At 39.6% G+C, this 19,454-nt stretch overlaps 1 protein-coding gene across 2 annotated transcripts in view; it reads right to left on the reverse strand.

Annotated features, from left to right (window-relative positions):
• Nucleotides 1–317: 317 nt before the first annotated feature.
• tmem117 (transmembrane protein 117) overlaps nt 318–19,454 on the reverse strand; it is a 60,453-nt gene continuing 41,316 nt past the window's right edge. For both annotated transcript variants that reach the window (XM_030136172.1, XM_030136173.1), the window contains exons 4-8: nt 16,290–16,389; nt 9,924–10,021; nt 8,215–8,374; nt 3,649–3,778; nt 318–2,608 (exon numbers count right to left, since the gene is read on the reverse strand). In XM_030136172.1, coding sequence (XP_029992032.1) covers nt 1,941–2,608; nt 3,649–3,778; nt 8,215–8,374; nt 9,924–10,021; nt 16,290–16,389 — 1,156 coding nt within the window. In that variant the 3' untranslated portion in view covers nt 318–1,940. The remainder of the gene's footprint in view (nt 2,609–3,648; nt 3,779–8,214; nt 8,375–9,923; nt 10,022–16,289; nt 16,390–19,454) is intronic.

Below are 19,454 nucleotides of genomic sequence, written 5' to 3' on the forward strand. Positions count from 1 at the left end.
AATACATAAATAAAATGCTTGCATGGATTGGATTGACAACCAAGAACTTGCATTTTGTAAAAATAAAATTGGAGAATAATTACTTCTGTCTCTCTGACATTAAACCTTCAGACACATCATATCCTGCTTCCCACTGATTTTCTGACCCACAGAGCTGTAGCAGGAGGTCTGATTGATCTTTATATTAAAGCAATTATGAAAATATGTTAAAGCAGCCGAGAAAAAAACAAACAAACATCTTAACCATGTGATGGATTATAAAAGACAGACATATGTAAATATAAGGAATAAAAGTCTTAAATAATGCTTTTGTTCAGTCAACTTTACATTTACATTTTAAATGCAGTTTTTAATATGGTATAAAATATAGTATGGTGGCACAGTTGAGATTATACTTATGCTTTGAATGTTCTCTTTATTTACTGAAAAAGTATTAATTTGAAATTAATCTTTAACAGAATTATGTTATGATATGGGTGCAGCTCATTTTTGGGTAATAACAATACATTACATACAGTGTATCATAAAGATAGTTTAAGTCTGGCTAAAATAAATACATACTTCCCTTTAAATAGGCATTTTTTTCTTCTTCAGCAATATTCTTCAAAACACTATTATTTGGTGTCGGTCACAAATAGTACTTTATATTTCAGTTGAACATGACAAAAATGTATTAAAAAATATGGTTGTTTATAGAGTAAAAATTGAGTTAGTATAGTAGTTGCATATGGAAAATAATTGGAAGAGAAAAATGTATTCTACATGTACAGACACTTTGACCAAAGCAAACCAAAACTACAGTGGTATTTTACACAAGAAAACATGCAGAGGGGCAGTGGACATGTTGAAAGCCAGTGTAAAATAAAATACTGCAGGTTTGAAGTAAGACATAAAACTAGACAAGTAAGTTAAGGATCTTTTTTACAGTGGGATCATGTTTCAAATAAATGAATTTTCCATGCATTTTAGATGACCGCAAAACTGCATTTATTAAAACTTTTAAGGTTTATCTAGACATAAAGAAGCCCTGAGCTTTGAAGCAAAAGCCTCCCCTGCACTTCAATGGCATGTTTATGCCAAGGGCAAAACCACCTTTCTGACTTTGTTGGTATGCAGTCCAGGTGCACCCACCACATAAGCAATCATGAGGTCGCTCGTTGGTTTGCTATTTGATCTCTGTTGATTGCATTTATTATCTCTCCAGCTAATATCAAGTGAGGGAATATGAATAGGTCATCAACATACATTGATGTTCATAATCATGTCATTTCACCAAGAGTGATAGAGGGAAAAAAATCCAGAGAGATGTCAGAGAGGAATAAATTAAAGTCAGAGGATATAGCGAGGTAACGTTTGTCCATGAGACATCAAACGTATATTAAGACATTTATAAAGCAGAACATAACAAGGACATCTTCCATTTTGTTGCCTATAGTAGTATAGACTGTCTGTTTCTGAACATGTGAAATATCAAGGCACTACTGTAGTTGTAACACTAGTGTGATACAATAAATTCCACCTGACGGCAGTGTCATCAGGTGAATGTAGAACTACTCCTTCAGTATAGGCACCATAATAGTTCACCATGACAAAATCGAGTTATGAAAGTGAAAAATCTGAGCGAGCACCATGTCAATTAAGAGTTTGCATTCCGTGTTAGCTGTTAGTACTGATGCAACTTTAGATGCTTTTAAAAAGACTGTCGTAAAAAATAGATTTAAACACATAGAGCTGCAGTAGCCATGAAGACTGGCTCTGTGATTATGTGTCATCACTGTCCTCTTCATGAATCTCATCTTGCAGTGTCCCTCTGGTGTTACAGCTTGATGTTATCAGAAGAAAAACCACTAATTCAAGATCCTGACAAGGTTTGTATGAGGTGTACAGGGCTCTCATCTTCAGCCTGTCTGCAGATACTACACTTAAAAAAGTTTGTAAGGTCACGGAGAAAGTTTATGGACATCAAAAGAGACTGCTGGTTCGTCCTGCACTGCACTGTCAATCACGATGCTTGGATGTGTCTCTTGAGTTTCCATGGAGATGGGTGAAGTTGAGTTGGTAGATGGTGTTGCTCCGCAGTGAGGCCCGTCCACTGAGAGCAGCATAGGTGTTCCTGACCGTTTCAGACTGTCACTCATGGTCACATGCATCTCCTCCGGCGTCACGCCCATCTCCTTGCTGTACTCTGACGGAGACTTCCTCTTTATCCTCTCATAAGTCTTGTCTGGATTTTCCGTGAATGTCTCGCTGTCCTGAAACCGCCCGAACAACCAGATGAAAAACCCGAAGAGGACAAACGCCGCCAAACTCGGGATAAACGCCAGGCACTTGACATCCAGGCTGGCTCCGACAAAGCGGCTGTGGAGGAACATGTCCTGCTTCACGTAGGTAAAATTAGTGTTGGGATCGATGTTGGTGGAGCGCCACTCGTAGGTGAGCGTACTGTGGTTGAAGTACTGGAGTGTCTCTGGCTCCTCCACTGTGTAGATCTTCTCACCGGGCCCGACATATTGACCATATTCATAGGGCTTGTAGAATATCTGGTTCTTCCACATGTTAAGATCCAAAATCAGCACAAGGAAGATGATACCGTAGTTGAACCACTTACCTGTAATGAGACATGGGACTTCCATTAGATTAAAAATGAGACTATCTCCAAAATCAAGATATAAACATGCACGCACTGTACAGATAGTTTAACAGACAAGTTGATTGATGTACAAGGCGAGCCTATTCCAAACAAGATTTAGGAGGGCAGAGCGAGACAGACAAATATGCTGGCTGCCACGTTCATTTATCAGGAATTCCTCTCCCTTTGCATAGCTGACGCATTGAGACAGATAGATCCATTTGCAGGTGCTACTTCCTCTACAGTATCGTCTAACGAGATCACTACATTACCACGAGACAGCCATCTCCCCTGGTTGACTGATAGCACGCAGATGTCTCCCCGGGTATACGTGACACCGGTCCCTTCCTCTCCCAAAGATATGCTGTTAATAAGCTTTTAGTTAAACCAATCACACCGTGCCGGAGCCATTTCCATAATGCTTAATGGATATGCAATGCATTAGGGTTAACAACCTTTTCGCGAATCACTGAGCGATTGAACAGCTTAACATTTAGCGCAGGAACATGCCTTCTCTTGATGGTTGTGAGTCTCTGTGAGCACGGTGCGGAACAAAATGTAGAAACCAGGAGGATGGTTTTAAATGGGAAATATATTCAACAACATTAAGACACCGAGATGTGAAAGATGATGAGATATGCTTCTCGCACAACGGGGGAAAAAAATGTGGGGAATAGGAAGCACAGATCCAGCAGGGGAAGCACCTGTGTGCCACATCAGCTACGCATGTATTATAAATGGTTTCTGTTGTTCAACCATCAAACTCCTACCCACATAGAGGAAATTGGAAAACTGGAGCAGCGAGAGCATGTATGATATTCACAGTACAACACAGAAATAGGCCAAAGTAATGTCTCCCTCCTGGATATTTTGGTATCTCTCTCCCTCTCTGCTACTTAATCAATTTATGAGCATGGCTGGTTTAGTTTACTGTTAATAACCGTATGGGGAAGATCCAGTTACTCCTCCTGAAACACTGAATGACCCTGTATTTTTATTGTCTGTGTAGGTGCCAGTACCTGTGATATGAATGTGATATTCCTCTTTAAAGATGCGCTTGCAGACAGGAAGCTTGACCTTTACATGTGTGGTTGACATGCCTGGTAAATTCATATCCAGGTCGCCCATGAAGTGAGGGAACTCCCAGTCCTGAGAAGCACACACACATACATACAAACAAACAAACAAACACACAAACATAATCATAAGTGTGAGGTCTGTCTGTCATTTTCTCAGCAGCAATTGTAACATTAGCTGGAATAAAGCAAACATATTTGTGTAAACGCACTGACATGACAAATGTCAACAATGCGTCATGTTTTATTGGATGCTGAACACTTCACTGAACTTTCTCATATTAGCTGATATTAAGTCTCAGTGGATTCTCTGGTAGACTGACTGCAGGTCAAACATGGTGCAGGGCAGCTGTAGGAAGACTACACAGTGTGTTTACAGGTTTGTGGAGTGTGGTAATGCGCACTGGGATTTCAACATGTCAAAACACATCAACAGGCATCACAAACTGACATTTAGAAGCTGCCTATGTCCTGTGGTGTCATTTAACTCCATTTTGCTCATATGTTGTCATATCCAGCTTTGTAACTTTCAGTAAAAAAAACAGTCCCTGCCCTTATGTGTATGTCTGATACATGATGTGCATAACATACATATGGTATATATAATGAACCTTATGTTAGAGTTAGTAGAAAATACAGTGTCTTTCTCGTTGGAGCTAGAGCTAGAACTTTGGGAGTAATTATTACACTACCTGTGATTTTTCTGCAGATATTAAATATAACAGCTCCTCAACATGAATAATTTATCAACTTTAATGATTTTCAAACAAAATTATTAGAATAATTTATAATAAGCATGATAAAATCTGATAGTAATAAAATTAACAAATTAGCTTATGTCTAAAAATATTGAAATAGTTCGTGTGCACTGCTAATTAATTAGTCGATTAGTCAAAACTGTAAGCATGGCCGACTAATTTTTATTTTGGGTGGAGATTCAGATTTGATGCTTAAGGCACAGATTCTGGATGAGTGCTGCATATATTAAGTATTGGGGAGGGAGGGGAAGGACGGTTGCCGGTTCAAGTCCCACCCCGGACAAGTCTCGCTCTGAGTCCTCTCTACACATTAACTGCATGTATATTGGTTCTATTTGGGCATGTGGGTGTATTTGGGCCTATGTGTGTACAAAAAACAACAGACTGAAAAAATGGAATTTCGGCAATGAAGGACTGATAAAAGCATTTCTTTTCTTGTTATAATTATTTTAATTTGGGTGGAGTGTGTGTTAACCCATGAAGACCCAAATATCCAATGTCAACCAAAAACATCTACTGACATAAACTGTTGATCCATTAATCCTATCAAAACATGTAAATAATTGGTGTAAAATACAGTTATTCATCATTTCATGGTCATCAGATATGACCCATTTGAATGTTCAGAGGCTCCGTAGTGAACATGGAAACACTGTCATCTTCTACAACATTGATTCACCAGTAAAACCCATTAAGTTTTCTCAATAACAGTGGATATGTTCAGTTCATGATGTATTTTACTGAAAAAGTCACTTTTTCTTCAGTTTTCTCTGTTTCTGGTATAATAACCTTTGAATTTAATCTGAGCTGTGATGAACATCTACATGATCAGAAAATTAAATATAGGAAAATAGATGATTCTCACTGGAAAAAATGCAAAATTCAGAGGATAATATAATAAATTGTGATAAGTCACTTAGGAAAGGTTAGAGAGAAAAAAAATCATTTGGGAACTGATAAAAAAATCACACTGGGTCCTTATGGGTTAATGGTGATGTCACAACTAATCGACTTAAAATGGATTGACATTTGACTGGAAAATAGTGATTAAAACAGCCATATATTGTACAAATTTTTCAACAAAACATTATTATGTACATCAGACTAATTTATAAAGGTTGTCCAAATTAATGTACAACTCAAATAATTAAACAGAATTATATAATAATACAGTTACTGAGTGTTGTAACTGTATGTTATAACTGTGTGTTGTATTTCATGCTGCCTCTTGGTCAGTACTCCCTTGAAAAAGAGGTTCTTAATCTCAATGGGATTTTTTTCTCCTGGTTAAATAAAAGTTAAATAAAAAATAATGAAAAGAAGATGGGCATTTTGGTTCTTCATGAAGGATCAGTACAATGATAAACACTGAGAGAGTCACTGCTGAATGACGTGGAATCAGTAAAACATTTGATCATTACAACATCCAGAGGAAAACACAGTCTGACTCATGAGATCAGCAACGGAAAGTGCATTTCAGATCCATGTCATAGTCTAATAATAATAATTTCCAAAGCTATATATAAGATGAAATTCAAGTAATGGTAAGGTAAATCTAGTTGTTTCATATCATAAAGTATATTACATTACAGAGAATGGTAAACATATAAAGTTACAGAAATTAATACACTAAAATCAGAGTAAAAGGAAAGTTATAAACTGATTTAAAATGGTCTCCTCCCTCTAATGAGCTGTCCTAACAACTTACAGATCAGCTTTTGTCTTCTCTATTACTGAAATAATAAAAGACACACATAATATCATATTTTACAGATTAGCTTCATTTCCCTTAGGTTCCCATTATTTGCACAAAGTGCCTTACTGCATAAAATTACTACATGTCTGAATTCTCTACATTCTCATGTGATCCAAAATCTCCCATGCCAATATCTACGAATGGCATAACAGCTTGGTGATAGCCCCCCTGGATATTAATTAAGTCCTCTAGAACACTTCCGTAGCCACAGTATCAGTTACTACAGCACTAACAGGCATGGCATTTAAGCTTTGCACCTACCCTTCAACAAAATAATGAGAAAAGAAAAGTAAACAGGCAGTGTGGATGAGCATATCATCGATGTATGCAAATGCAAGAATACACATATAAATGTGACATAGTCTGAGATTTATCACAGAAAAAGCAGACAAATATACAATTATACAAGAATAATGAAAAAGGTAAAACCCAGCTCAGCGCAAAATTCAGACAGGTCATTAATTGGGGCATTAATTAGACTGAGAACAACACTACTCATATTTTCTCATGGAGATAAGAGATTAACTGCAGCAACCTGTGTACAAAGATGAGGCAAATGAAGGTGTTGCGAGGGCTGTGGTGGAATTTTTATTTACCAGCTCTGGTTGATGGTGGTGGCGGCGGCCACCAGCACATGGACCGTGTAACGGTGCAGTCTAACTCAGGTCATAAATAACAGTTGTAAATGTGCTTGCTGTACACTGTGCAGAAAATGAGAAGGACCCATCGTAAACAAATCCATGCGAGTAGGGAATGATATACCATGCACTTACAGGGAGGGAGCCACATGTCCAGACCAGCTCTGGGAGTCAAACGGAGTTGTCAAAATAGGCAGTGTGCACTTCATGTCACATCAGGTCTGTGTTACAAATGGGAGGTGATGCGGTCAAGAAGAGTAAATCGGCCTCAGAAAGACACCATCACTGCTGCAGCAAAGTGCTTGTTTGCAAAGTGCGAGTGGAATTGTTTCTAAATATGTGCATAATCACAATTATTGAGTAAATGAATGAGAAAAATACTGCATTGTGAAGTAATTACTGGCCCAAGCAGCTAGAGGCTCTTTAAAATAATGAATTGTTTCAATAAATAAGTGAAGAAATAATGTTGGTGGTACACTTAGTCTTATAAGCATTACTATGGGAATTAGAATGGTGTTTGAGCCAGTGTCTGTAGAGTGGTGTATTTGTAACACAAAAAGATTTTCTCCCGTGCAGTTTGAGGGTCTTGGTAATTAGTATAATCAACAGAGTAGAAACATACATCGAGAGGGTACCAAATATTAGTTCAGCAGCATGTCCGCTAATGCCCACCAACAAGGCCTGGTGAAATATGTTCATTAAGCGTTTGGCAGTGCAATACTGAATTAGGCCTGCAGTCAAAGCACATACATGACTAGCCTGCGGTTTTGGCTTCTGGCAAGTGATGAGAAGTAAAAAAAAGTCTCCTCCCATTCTCTCTATCTCCTCAGTACACAGTTATGTGTTTTTTGCCCAGACAAACACATTTGCATATTCATGAGCTACTGACACAGACTTTATTGATGTATATTCTCCTTTGGGAGGAAGGACATTGGGTGGGAAAAACTAGGGGAGGGGGGAGAGTGAGAAAAACTGCAATCTTGTGAGTCATCATTAAAGAAAATAAACTAAACTCACAGGGGAGTAGGGAGGAGTGGGTGAGTTCAGGATTGGGGTCTGCGAAAGAGGGACAGAGAAACTGCAGGACAGATGTAAAGAAGTAAACAACAGTTTGTGTGGGTATGTACATATAAATGTGTGTGTGAGTATGAATATTTGTATGTGTGTGTGTGTGTGTGTGCATTTGTGGTTATGCCAACAGAGAGTCATCAAACACCCCTCTTGCTGCTTAGTGCTGCAGTGTCCCATTGATGAATAGAGAGGGAGGGGAGGAAGGGATCTGGCAAGATGGGTAATAGAATAAGCCAAGAGGCGTCCCAGTTCCCTTATTTTAATTGGCCACAGGGGAGTGGTCTACCTGCATGACAATGAGAAGGTCGAAGACCAAGATGAAGGAAGCCAGGAAGGCCCTGGAGACCTCATCGCTGGGCAGGAATCCTCGGTTTAAGTTGTCCCAGCTGATCCAGTCGGTACTGATGACCAGAACCACCACCGACGTCAGAGAGATGAGCACTGTCCTGCAGGGCAGAAGAAGGAAAGATAAATGATGCACACAGGGAAACTATGCAACTCTGAAAAGAACCCTTCAATATATTTTGAAATGCTCAAATTGGATGAGGTGCACAGTTTAATGTTGTGGTTCTGGACAGCTACGCTTACTCACCCATGTCAAAAATAACAAAAGATAAAGAAAGCACAATTTAGTTTGTATTTTTTTCCAACAATGTATTGAGCAACAATCGTACCTGAATTTGAAAAATGGAAATAGATAAAGCCTCCAGGAAGATTAATGTGCATAGAGCATATCAGTGCCTGTGTGTTTGTGGATGCAGAGACAATGCAATTCAAGACCTTACTGCATCCATATTTCCATGTATTAACATTTTTAACATGGGCCAAAGTTACAGTTTTTCTGTGTTCTTTCACGCTGTCTGAATTTTGTTTATGTCACAGTGCTATAATTTTGTATTGGCTGGAAAATTTCTTAGTAATCGTAATGAAAACACACCGACAATACTAGTATTTGTCTCAACATTTTGTTCATTCTCACACTATACCTTGGCTGGTTACATTGCAGACTGTGAATGCCAATGCTAGGATTTTTTCTTCTGCATGGCTGACTTTTGGCAGCATCATTTATAATTTGCCACAACCCTTCAGCATATATTGACAAGATATACCCACCACCACATTTATCAATCATATTTCAGCCTCTGAATTTCATACAATAGCTCGTCAAATCCAGCATTGATTGTGACAGTGCAAGTCGAGGCATCCATCAATAAAATGACGAGCTGCAGAAAAAGTCACACATCCACACATCTGCTTGAATTCTAATTGCAGGTGAATCAATTTTGCGAAAGGAAATGTTATAAACACCACATCTAAAGAGTCTTTTAAGTTTGAGGGGTCTCCATCTTGAGCTCCATGTGTACATATCAAACAGATGTCAAACTGTTTCAGTTGTATCCTCTTATTCACGTGTCCTTCACATTTCTCTGTGGCCCTAAAATGAACCACTAGAGAGGCGATCGCATGTCGTATTTGACTGACAGCCCTGAAGCACTTTGGTGAATGAACACCACTGGGAGTGTGCATTGGCGGTGCAATACATCTAAACAGGGAATGGTTCTACTTGGCTGTCTGGTAATGGGCATATCAGACATGGTTTGCAGCATTTATTTAGCAGTTATTTAAGGGTCACAGCTTGTGGTACGAGAAGCAAAAGGCAGCACTATGGTTTACCCTGCGACCTTGCTGTGTCCATTGATTTTTACCCTGTTCTTCTAATTAAAGGTGCTGACACTGAGTGAGGGGAGATTAACACGGCTATTGACTGCATGTAACTTGCAATGAGCTGACGACACCATGCAACACATATACATTCATGCACAAACACACATTCACACTGCCTCATAAGAATATATAATGCTTTTAGCAAACATGGAAAGAGCATTAGATATTCTGCACTGCAGCTTTATCATGCACATGCAAACAAAAATACACAAGACCTCTCAGACAGTTTATCTCATGTTAAGCCCAAATAAAATAGCTCAGACATTTTACCAGAAGAGAACAATCCTGTTGTTGCCCTTTTTCCAGAACCTTCTGGCTGCTTTGCCCCAGTCTGGATAGTGCTGATCTTGCAACATCATATCTGTCACCTGCAGAGAAATTAAGTGCATATAAAAATTACATGATACGTGTGAATATTATATGCAGAGGAGGCTATGATAAAACAGCAGTGAGGAATTCATTTCACCACGCTGTGATTCACAGTTACAGTCTAATTATGTACTTGTAAATACAGTAGCACAGGTTACAAGTGCAAAATACTTCTATTAGATGTGCATAAAAGAGTTAAATTTGAGTATTTCTTAATAGATATTTAAATTAAATCTGTGATTACCTATTAGAAAGTGTTACCTTGATTAAATTATAATTGTTTTTCTTTAATGCTGCTTGTATTAGTAATAATATTTTCTTGTATCCATGTTATAAAGTAGTCACTACTTATTTATAGACAGAGGCAGGGTTGTGTCAGAAGCATGTTTTACTTGAATATAAAAATTCTCACTAGTCTTTGTGTGGAGCTGCTGCAGAAGCAAGGTCAATTTGTCAATAAAGTGCCTCACTGCAGATACTGTAGCTTGTGTTGAGAAAAAAAAAAAGAATTTGAATCGGGCGATCTATAAGATGTTTCTGGCATTGCAGCATTGCACAAACAGACGCTTCCTGTCTCCTCCCGTGCTCAAAACACACTGTAAATCTGCTGTGCCGAGGAGACACAGAGGTCATCTTTAAAGTGCCTTGTTGAATTAATCGAATGTAAAAAAAAAAAAAAAAAAAAAGCCTTGTGGGTAATTTCTGGATCAGCACTTTGCCTTAGCCTAACTTTCTCTCTCTCTGTCTCCCTGATTCACCTTTCGCTCTCTGCTTCCCTCGTCTCCCTTCTGACCAGACTTCTACATTTCCCCTTCACCTCTGTTTCTTCTTCTTCCTCCTCCACCACCCCATCCCCCCATTCTCCTCCTTCCTTGTCTTTCCTTCTACCCTCTCTCTTTCTCTGCAGTATGTGCTGTAGAATACTAATGTGACCGGTGAGCGAGCTTGTCAAGTTGTCTCAGCTGTGTGCATGCCGGTGTCAGAGCCCCACTCCTCCCACCACAGGTAGTCCACTCCCGCCGGAGCTCTCCTCCTCCCTTTATGTTGACAAATGAACAGAGGTAGGTTTCTCCTCCAATATACCCTGTCCCTTCTGCACATCCCTTGTTTCCTCTGACCCTCCTTAGATCACAGCTGCATCATACTCTAAGGATTTGAAAGCGGATTGAACTGGATCATTTCAAGGGCTGAAGGTGTGCTTTGTATAATAGTTGAGAGAATACACCTGACCTAGAAATCATCTGAGTGTGTCTGAGGAATGGTGATGGCTATTCTTGATTATAAAATCACCGTTAGGATTTTAACACACTTGTGAAATTCAGTCTTGTATTGTGTAAAGGTGATAACACATTTCTAGGTCTGCATGATTGATTCTTTCATTGCAGAGGTGCTCAACCTTCATAAGCTACAAAACACCAAATGTGCAGTTGCAGTGTTCGGATATTTCGTTTCATTACAAGGTTGGCACAAAATATTTTACATCTCAGTCGTCAGCTTTCTCTCCTGAGCTAGGCAAATAAAATCTCCTATATAAAATGTTCCCTTTCTAAAGAAGAGTACATTTTTCATTGTATTCCAACCAAAAGAATCAGCATAAATGGAGGGTATTTAACTAAAAATCCCCCATGTCCTTGTAGACAGGACAGTAAAACAAATATTAACCTAATTTTTAATTTAACATTAACAACACTAAGACAACAAATAAAGTGTGTCCCTTCTAGAGCTGCTTTAAACCTACAGGCCACCATTGCTTTAGTGCTACTTGTTTAAGATACAGTATAACAACTGACTTCCTTTGTTAAAGTGACACGAGCCAAAATCAGGCAAAAAACAGTGTAATTTCATAACACACACCTTCCTTCAGCAACTCTCAGCTCTTGGTACAAATAAAAATACTTAATATGAAGACAGATGAACCTGACGTGCCGTTATGGAAAAGCGGAGTCCCTTTTTGAAGCTTTGGTGTTGAGACACAGAGAACAGCAGTAGAACTATAAATCATATATTTAACCCCGTCTGTCTGAAAACACCCATGAAGCCACAATCCTGAATCACAGAATAGTTTTTCTACAGCCTGAAAATACAAAGAAAAGAGTTCATGCTGTGTTATTATGTCTTCTTAGAGTACTTGAATTATTGCTCTCCCACCCACCCATCAACCCCATGGATCATAGAGGTGTGATGATGGACACTTGGGCAGTTGGGGATCTCCACCACTCTTGATCTTCTGCTGTGCAAAACAGGGTTTAGAAGCTGCAGCCAGCCCATTCTTTAATGTTACCCATCCAGGACTTTGTTTGCCTCTTCTTCGCTTCCCATCTACTGTCCCCTGTAAGATGGAGGGATGCCATGTGATGTGACCATACCAAGTCAGTTTGCGGTGATTTGTTGTTGTGAATAGTGGCTCTTCTTCTGCAGCGTGGGTGGCAACTAGCTGTCTTAAATATTCCGCTGTCCAGTGTTATCTGTATATATGTATCCACCTCCTGAAGCACTTGTTTTCAAAGGACTGTAACCTCCTGTCACTGAGCTGTGAGTGTCCAGCTCTCACATCCACAGTGTAGTGTGAAGAGTACCAATGGTTTGTACCCTCTGACCTTCACAGGGAAGCTGATGGAGTTGCTTTTCCAGACACTGGCAAGTCAACATGACTGCTGTTGCAACACCAGTTCTTGTTTTTATTTCTTCTGTGGAGCTGCCATTTTCACTCATAAAAGACCTGAGGTACTTGACATCCTTCACTTCATCCAATGCTTGCCCTTCCATTCTGATGTTGGTTGGAGTTAGATTACTGGTGCTTTTGACAAAAATTACTCTCTTCAACACATCCATGCTGTATGCTCTCTCACTTCCTTCTACAGTCTCGTAGCTAGTTCCTAGTATTCAGTTGTGCCATTTCCTATTAGGACAATATCACTAGTGAAATGGAGGTTGGAGATGGGTCTTCCTCTGATGGTTATGGGGTTGTGGTATCTTACACGATTTTTTCCAAAAAGATGTTGAAAAATGCAAAGGAAAAGAGGCAGCCTATACAGACACTAAAAATTGTTTTAAAAGGCTATCCAATATGGTTGTTTATTTTGAGTCTGTATAAAGTGCTTGGATGACCTGTATGAGATTATTATCAAAGTTGCAGCTTCTGAGAACCTGCCATAAACCTTCATCCCAAACACAATCAAAGACCCTCTTAAAGTCAATGAAGTTATGGAGGTCGGACTGGTGCTGAAGGCGCTTTTTAGTCTTATGTTGAAGATCTGTTCAATGGTGCTCATTTTTGGTCTGAATACTTCCTCTTGTTTCCTCTGCCTTGTTTAGGATGATCTGCGGCATTACTTTGCTAGCATCACAGATAAGGCTGATTGCTCTCTAGTTTTGGCAATGTCTTGGGTTTCCTTTCTTGGGGATGGGGATAATCAAGAATTGAGTCCACTTTTGGGGCCACTGCCTAGTTTCCCATAGTTATCCTTTAGCAGATGTGTGTGAGTGCCTATATCATACCTTGTCCTCCATGTTTTAGAAGCTCTCCTGGGATATTATCAACACCTAGTGATTTACTAGTTTTTAAACCCCTTACATGTCCTCTACTTCAGCTTGAAGTATTGGTGGGTCACCACCTTCACTACTGGTCATTGTTGCATTAGCTTGAATGTTAGGGTCTGGTGTCAGTGCAAAGTTGTATAGCTCCAGACAGTATTCAGTCCATCGTTTGATAACTGCTGTTTTCTTGTCCTTGACTATTGTTGCTGTAGGTTGCTGTGTTGTAGTCAGTGTCTTTAATGTGGTTGTAGGCTGCTTTGACATTTCCCTTTGGCATCCCTGGCTGGATGCTTTCACACTGTTCTGTGACCCACTTTAGCTTCCTTCATCATCTTCCTAATTTTTTTGGTTTTCAATTGTATACTGTTTTGCTGCCTCTGGGACATCCTTATTCTTTTTTAAAGTCCTCCTCTGGTCACAACGGTCTAGGATGTCTTCAGAGACCCGTGGTTTCTTTTTCTCCTGTCTTTCCTGGGCACTTCAGTTGCTACTTCTATCAATGGTTCCTCCATGCTGTCTTTCAGTGTGGCGATATCTTGTAGCAGGTCAAGTGTTGTGAACTTGCCCCTATATTTGCCTCAAATATTCATTCAAACATATCAACATATCAACATATCATGATCACTTCTAGTGTCTGCGACGGGAAATGCCCAGGTTTGGGCCTTGTTGATGCTTGACTTGAACCTTTGTGGGGTGAGTATGTAGTGGATTTGGTTGTGTATCTTCCTGTTCCGTGTTGCCACGTTGTTCTATGGGAAATTTGTGTGGAAACAACATGTTGTCTAAGGTGAGCTTATGGCTTCTAGCGAACTCCTAAAGTCTTAATCAGTCCTCTGTTGTTTGTTTGTTTCCCCAAGTCTAAACTGTCCTTTAAAGCCTTCCTAGTGCTCATATGCATCTGCACATATTTTGGCATTCCAGTCTCTTTGTATGACAAGCAAATCATTCTTGCATGTTTCCTTGGTGTTCTCTAGTTTCTTGAAGAACATTTCCACTGCATTATCATCATAGTCCATTGGACCATACACTTGAATAATGATGATGTTCATGGGGTGTGCATTAATGCTGATGCTTATGAGTCTATCGGATGTAGGTGTGCAGCTGATGAGTGACTTCAGTTTATTTTTATGACAATGAAACCTACTCCCTATTCCCTACTCCTTAATGAAGCCTACTCCCTATTGGTTCCTGAAATCTTTGCTGTATCTTACCGCCTTCTTCTGTAGTGGTTTTACCTACTCCACCTGACCTCAGCCAACCCAAGGATGTCCCACCTGTATCTGTCTAGTTCAGGGGTGGTCAACCCTGGTCCTGGAGAGCCACTATCCTGCATGTTTTAGATGTATCCCTCTTCCAACACACCTGATTCAAATGATAAGCCTATCATCAAGCTCTGCAGAAGCCTGATAATGACCATCAGGTGTGCTGGAAGAGGGAAACATCTAAAACATGCAGGATAGTGGCTCTCCAGGACCAGGGTTGGCCACCCCTGGTCTAGTTCAAGGGTCAGCTCGTTTACCTTCCCACAGACACACAGTGTGCATATGTTCCAAGTCCCAATAATTTTGTCCTTCTTTGAGAGACTGATTAGTAGTGTTGTAGTCTTGCTCCAGTATTACTTATAATCCCCCACCCTGGGGCAAGACAGTGGGTAGCGTGGTTGTTATTGATGTTGTTCCAGGCCTCAACCGATCTGGTATGTAAGTAGCTGGCTGTTCATCCATCATGAAACTTAATTAGGCAAAACTAGGTGGTGCCTATCTCCTCTCCAAACTCTTGCCAGGGGGTCCGCGACCCCTGGCTACCTCAGTTTAACCTGCTGGTCAAAGTAGTTTACCGTGGTGCAGCCATGGATACTCTGCTACTTGGAGCCATACACAAGGGCTGGGTGTCAGTGAGGTCAGTGAGATGAGTCGCAGAAGCAACACAGCTATAAATGTCTCACCCTCAAAAGGTACAAGCTCTCCTTTACACACCACATACATCACAAATTATAATATGCTGAAAGGAAATTATGATTTTTTTTTAACCTAATGATGATAAATGCAAAGAAATGATAAATAGTAATACCTGATCCATCTACAAATATGTTAAAAAAAAGGTTTTCTAGAGTATGTTGTCATTGTTAATATTGAAAGACTTCACCTTCAACCAAGCAAGTTGTTGAGATGTTTTTTAAAAAAATTATATGCGTCCTTTTTTCATTCGTCTTTTGAGTTTATTTTCTTCCCATTTTCAGTTAAAATACTTAAAAAATAGTTCAGCGTTTTATTGTTTTACTTCATAATATTATTATATATTCTGATTCTGAACAAATATTTTCTGTTTAGTTTTATTCAGCCTCTAGACTTTTGAAATTTTTCTTCTGTCACATCTTTTATGAATAATTTAACACCAGAAATAACAAGATTGCTTCAATTTTCAGTTTGGAAAAAAAAAAAAAAATCACCCTTTAAACTGGAAATGAAATATTGAATCATCATTCATCATCATGATTACAGATATCAACTACTATGAAAATGTTCATTTTATAAGTATGGCTATCTTAGGAAAATATAGTTTGTAATTAAGTCCCTAACTCAATAGTTTCATGACTTATTGTCAGACAGATAGGCTACATAGTTAGTGTAGCAATAAGACTTTGCATTGTTTGTAATGTAAATGTAGATGTCCTTTTGACTGCTGCAAAATCCATCCTAGTTTTCAGAAAACAAAAGAATGGAATCTCACCATCCAAGCAGTGACAAAGTCTCCCATCCATGTCCCGACTGCAGCAATCTTCATAAAACTCTCATTTCTGATACCCATGTATTCTGTCACCATGTGAGGCCTGTAAGAAAAACCAAAACAAAGAGTGAAGTAGTAACAGTATGTTATGGGGATACAAAAGGTAGCCAGTAAAGGAAGGAGGCAAGAACACAATCAAAATAATCCAACAGAGAGTCAGTGGAGGGTGAAAAAGAAAATGGTCACTGCTGGTAAGTGTCATGATGCAAGCTGTCAGAGCCAATCAATATCAATCTGATCCTGTGAAAACACTGAAAGATGACTCTACCTTCCATAAAGCCCTGAGGATTGTAAACAATTTACACCAACACATTGGAATTTATGCACTATCACCACATTCATTTGGTACTGTACTGTTTGGCAAATGACTCATTTGTTTGGCAAATTTGTTTCATGTCGAGTTGATTTCACATCAACACTGCCATCCCAATGAGATCCCTCCCGTTAATGTGTTGGATCTGAGTAAACTCAGTTAACATCAGCTGCAGAAATACAGAAGTGATTCTCAGACTAGGCCACGACACACAGTTAGAGAAACAATCTCACATGCAGTAGTATCTGATAAGAAATGACATGCTTTCTTTGGAGTCCTAGTTACGCCTTCATCTCAGTACAGTAAGTGAAGATGAGAAGCTTTTGTTCAGCCCCACAAAACCTACCCCACCCACTCAACACACACACACCACATCATTCCATTTTCTCCAGGTAATAGCACAGGGAGGGAAGAAAAGTGGGTCAGTCGCCTCCTATATGGGACTTGTGTTGGGGAGAGAGCGGCAGAACAGAGGGGAGCAAGGAGGCCTCTTTGATCTCCTGGCAGCGAGTGTCTTAGAGGGCGAGTGGAGCAGGTGGGCGCTCATCACCTCCCCCCTCCAACCTCCACTAACCCCCCACAGGTCACACTCATGAATATAATAGATGGCGATGGATAGGGCTCTGGCTGTGCTTTCAAGGGGTCCCATTTGAAGTCAATGGCTCCATTTGTCTTTGTTTTTGCTGGTCATTTTCTGGCCTCCAGGAAACAACAATAAAAATGCTTTCTATTGCCCACATGGCTCTGGAAAATCTCGCCTACAACCTCGCTAGTGTACAGTTCATTCATACATATATGCTTCCCTTGATGGTTCGCTTTCATTTTAATGCTTTTACTGATTGCATTACTAGTCTCACTTAGCATAGTGTTTCATTTGAAAATGAGTCGGTCAGACAAGTCTAAACAATTTGTAGAAAAGCAGTGCAGGGTAATCCTTTCAAGATATTACCTAACACAGCGTCTTTAATTGGTGTTCATTTTTAATTAATGCTAATTGCCCAGGCCTTTTCATATTATGTATGAGTCCAGAACTGCAAAGCATAACAAATGCTCATAGGCAACCCGGAACAATCATGATTAATTGTGGCAAGTCAGTGACCCAAAATGGCACCAGTTTACTGCAATTGTGCGAGATATACCCATCCCTGGAAGGAAACATAAATCATATGTCATCAATGGAGCATGCATTTAACAGATTTGACAGCATTTTATTGACGAAATGTGGAGTACCAGAAGTGACGTATTGCCTCGCTCAGGCCCGCAAATAAAACGGCCTTGATTGGAATGGCGATTTATATCTGCATTAAGTCAGTTAGACATTCAGTGGCTTGGCACTGCTCCAGTTACCAAGGAGATCCCATTGGGAGTCATTTACCCGCAGCAAAATTCTAATCGATACTTCTGGAAATGCTGTCTGGCACTACATACTAGGCTTTAAATCTAAAAAAAACTACCCCGCTGCCAACCCCTGCCCTTCTCACATATTTAATTGAGCAAATGTTACCCCTGTACTGAAAGAGGTTTTTTCTATTTTTTTTTTTGCAGCGTACCTATGATGAGTTTGGGGACTCTTGCACTCCATGATCAGAAGCAGAACTCTCTGACTTATTCATGCTGACTGAAAATTTAATGGCCTTTAGAGTCGGATGACCTAATGAGAGAATTCAGTGTAGTGGAACATCAGTACAGTAGCACCATGAATAATCAGCTCCAAAATGGCTCCCGTGGCTTAATCGCACAGCCAGTGGCAGTGTCAGTGCCAGCACGGCCGGCTCAGCCAGCTTTGACCCTCTGTGGAATGTTATCAGGTTTCCCACACTTATTCATACTTATTCAGTCATAATAGTCAAGGACATTTTAATGGCTTTCAAAGACTTGTTCCATCATATGCAAGAAATTAAAATTTTGTGGCAAGTGTACAAAGTTATTGAGTTTGGATGTAACCCCTGTTTGACATTTAGCTATAAAAAGGGCTGTTGAAACTGTTGCACTAAAATGACCATCTGGAAAATCAGTGCCTTGTATAACATCTTCTGTGTTACGTAAGCATTGTGAAATTTTCTGACTGCTGATTACCAAAGTTTTAAAAAAGCAGTGAGAATGGCAAAAATCAGGGAAACTTTCCCTCTGCAACTCATGTCTCTTGGTCTAAACCAAAAGACTAAACATGAAAAATGAACCCAACATCATTTCTGTCCACCGTAGAAAAGTGACACTGCCTTTCCAAGTTTCTACATCAAACCACAGAGTAGAACAGTAGAGTCATGGCTAAAGCTGAGCAGTGATCATCTGTCAGTCATATAATTAACCTCCCTAACTGCTTAAAAACCACTGTGATTAACCAAAGTCTCCATCTTGAGGTAGACTTTCCATGTCCCACAGAAGTAAGCAGAACTTCTGTTTTCTCTCCTGGATTACAAAGAGTCTAATCTTACAATATGTTTGTATCAGTCTCAAAATTTTCATCTATCAGCTTTTCGAAGCTGCTTATTTTGACAGCTGGTCAGAATAACACTGTTTTATAATCTTCACTTGCTGTGTCTGCTGATATTTTACATTATAGCATCTATTAACTTAGCTCTGTTTTAAAACAGAAAACAATCATAGCAAAACCACAAATCACCTTTATTTTCACCATGGGAGACCGACAGAGTGACTCACCACTCCCTCTAGTAGTCACATAAATCCCCTGGTCTGTCAGCGTAAATAAATTTAGTTAACCTCGACAATCCAACACATTGGCATCTTTGGCAGAATTTCAAGATCTTGAGTTAAAAGTAGTTACTGATGTTTTT

This window comes from Sphaeramia orbicularis, chromosome 6, assembly GCF_902148855.1.
Source record: "Sphaeramia orbicularis chromosome 6, fSphaOr1.1, whole genome shotgun sequence".
In the NCBI taxonomy this organism is placed as follows: domain Eukaryota; kingdom Metazoa; phylum Chordata; class Actinopteri; order Kurtiformes; family Apogonidae; genus Sphaeramia; species Sphaeramia orbicularis.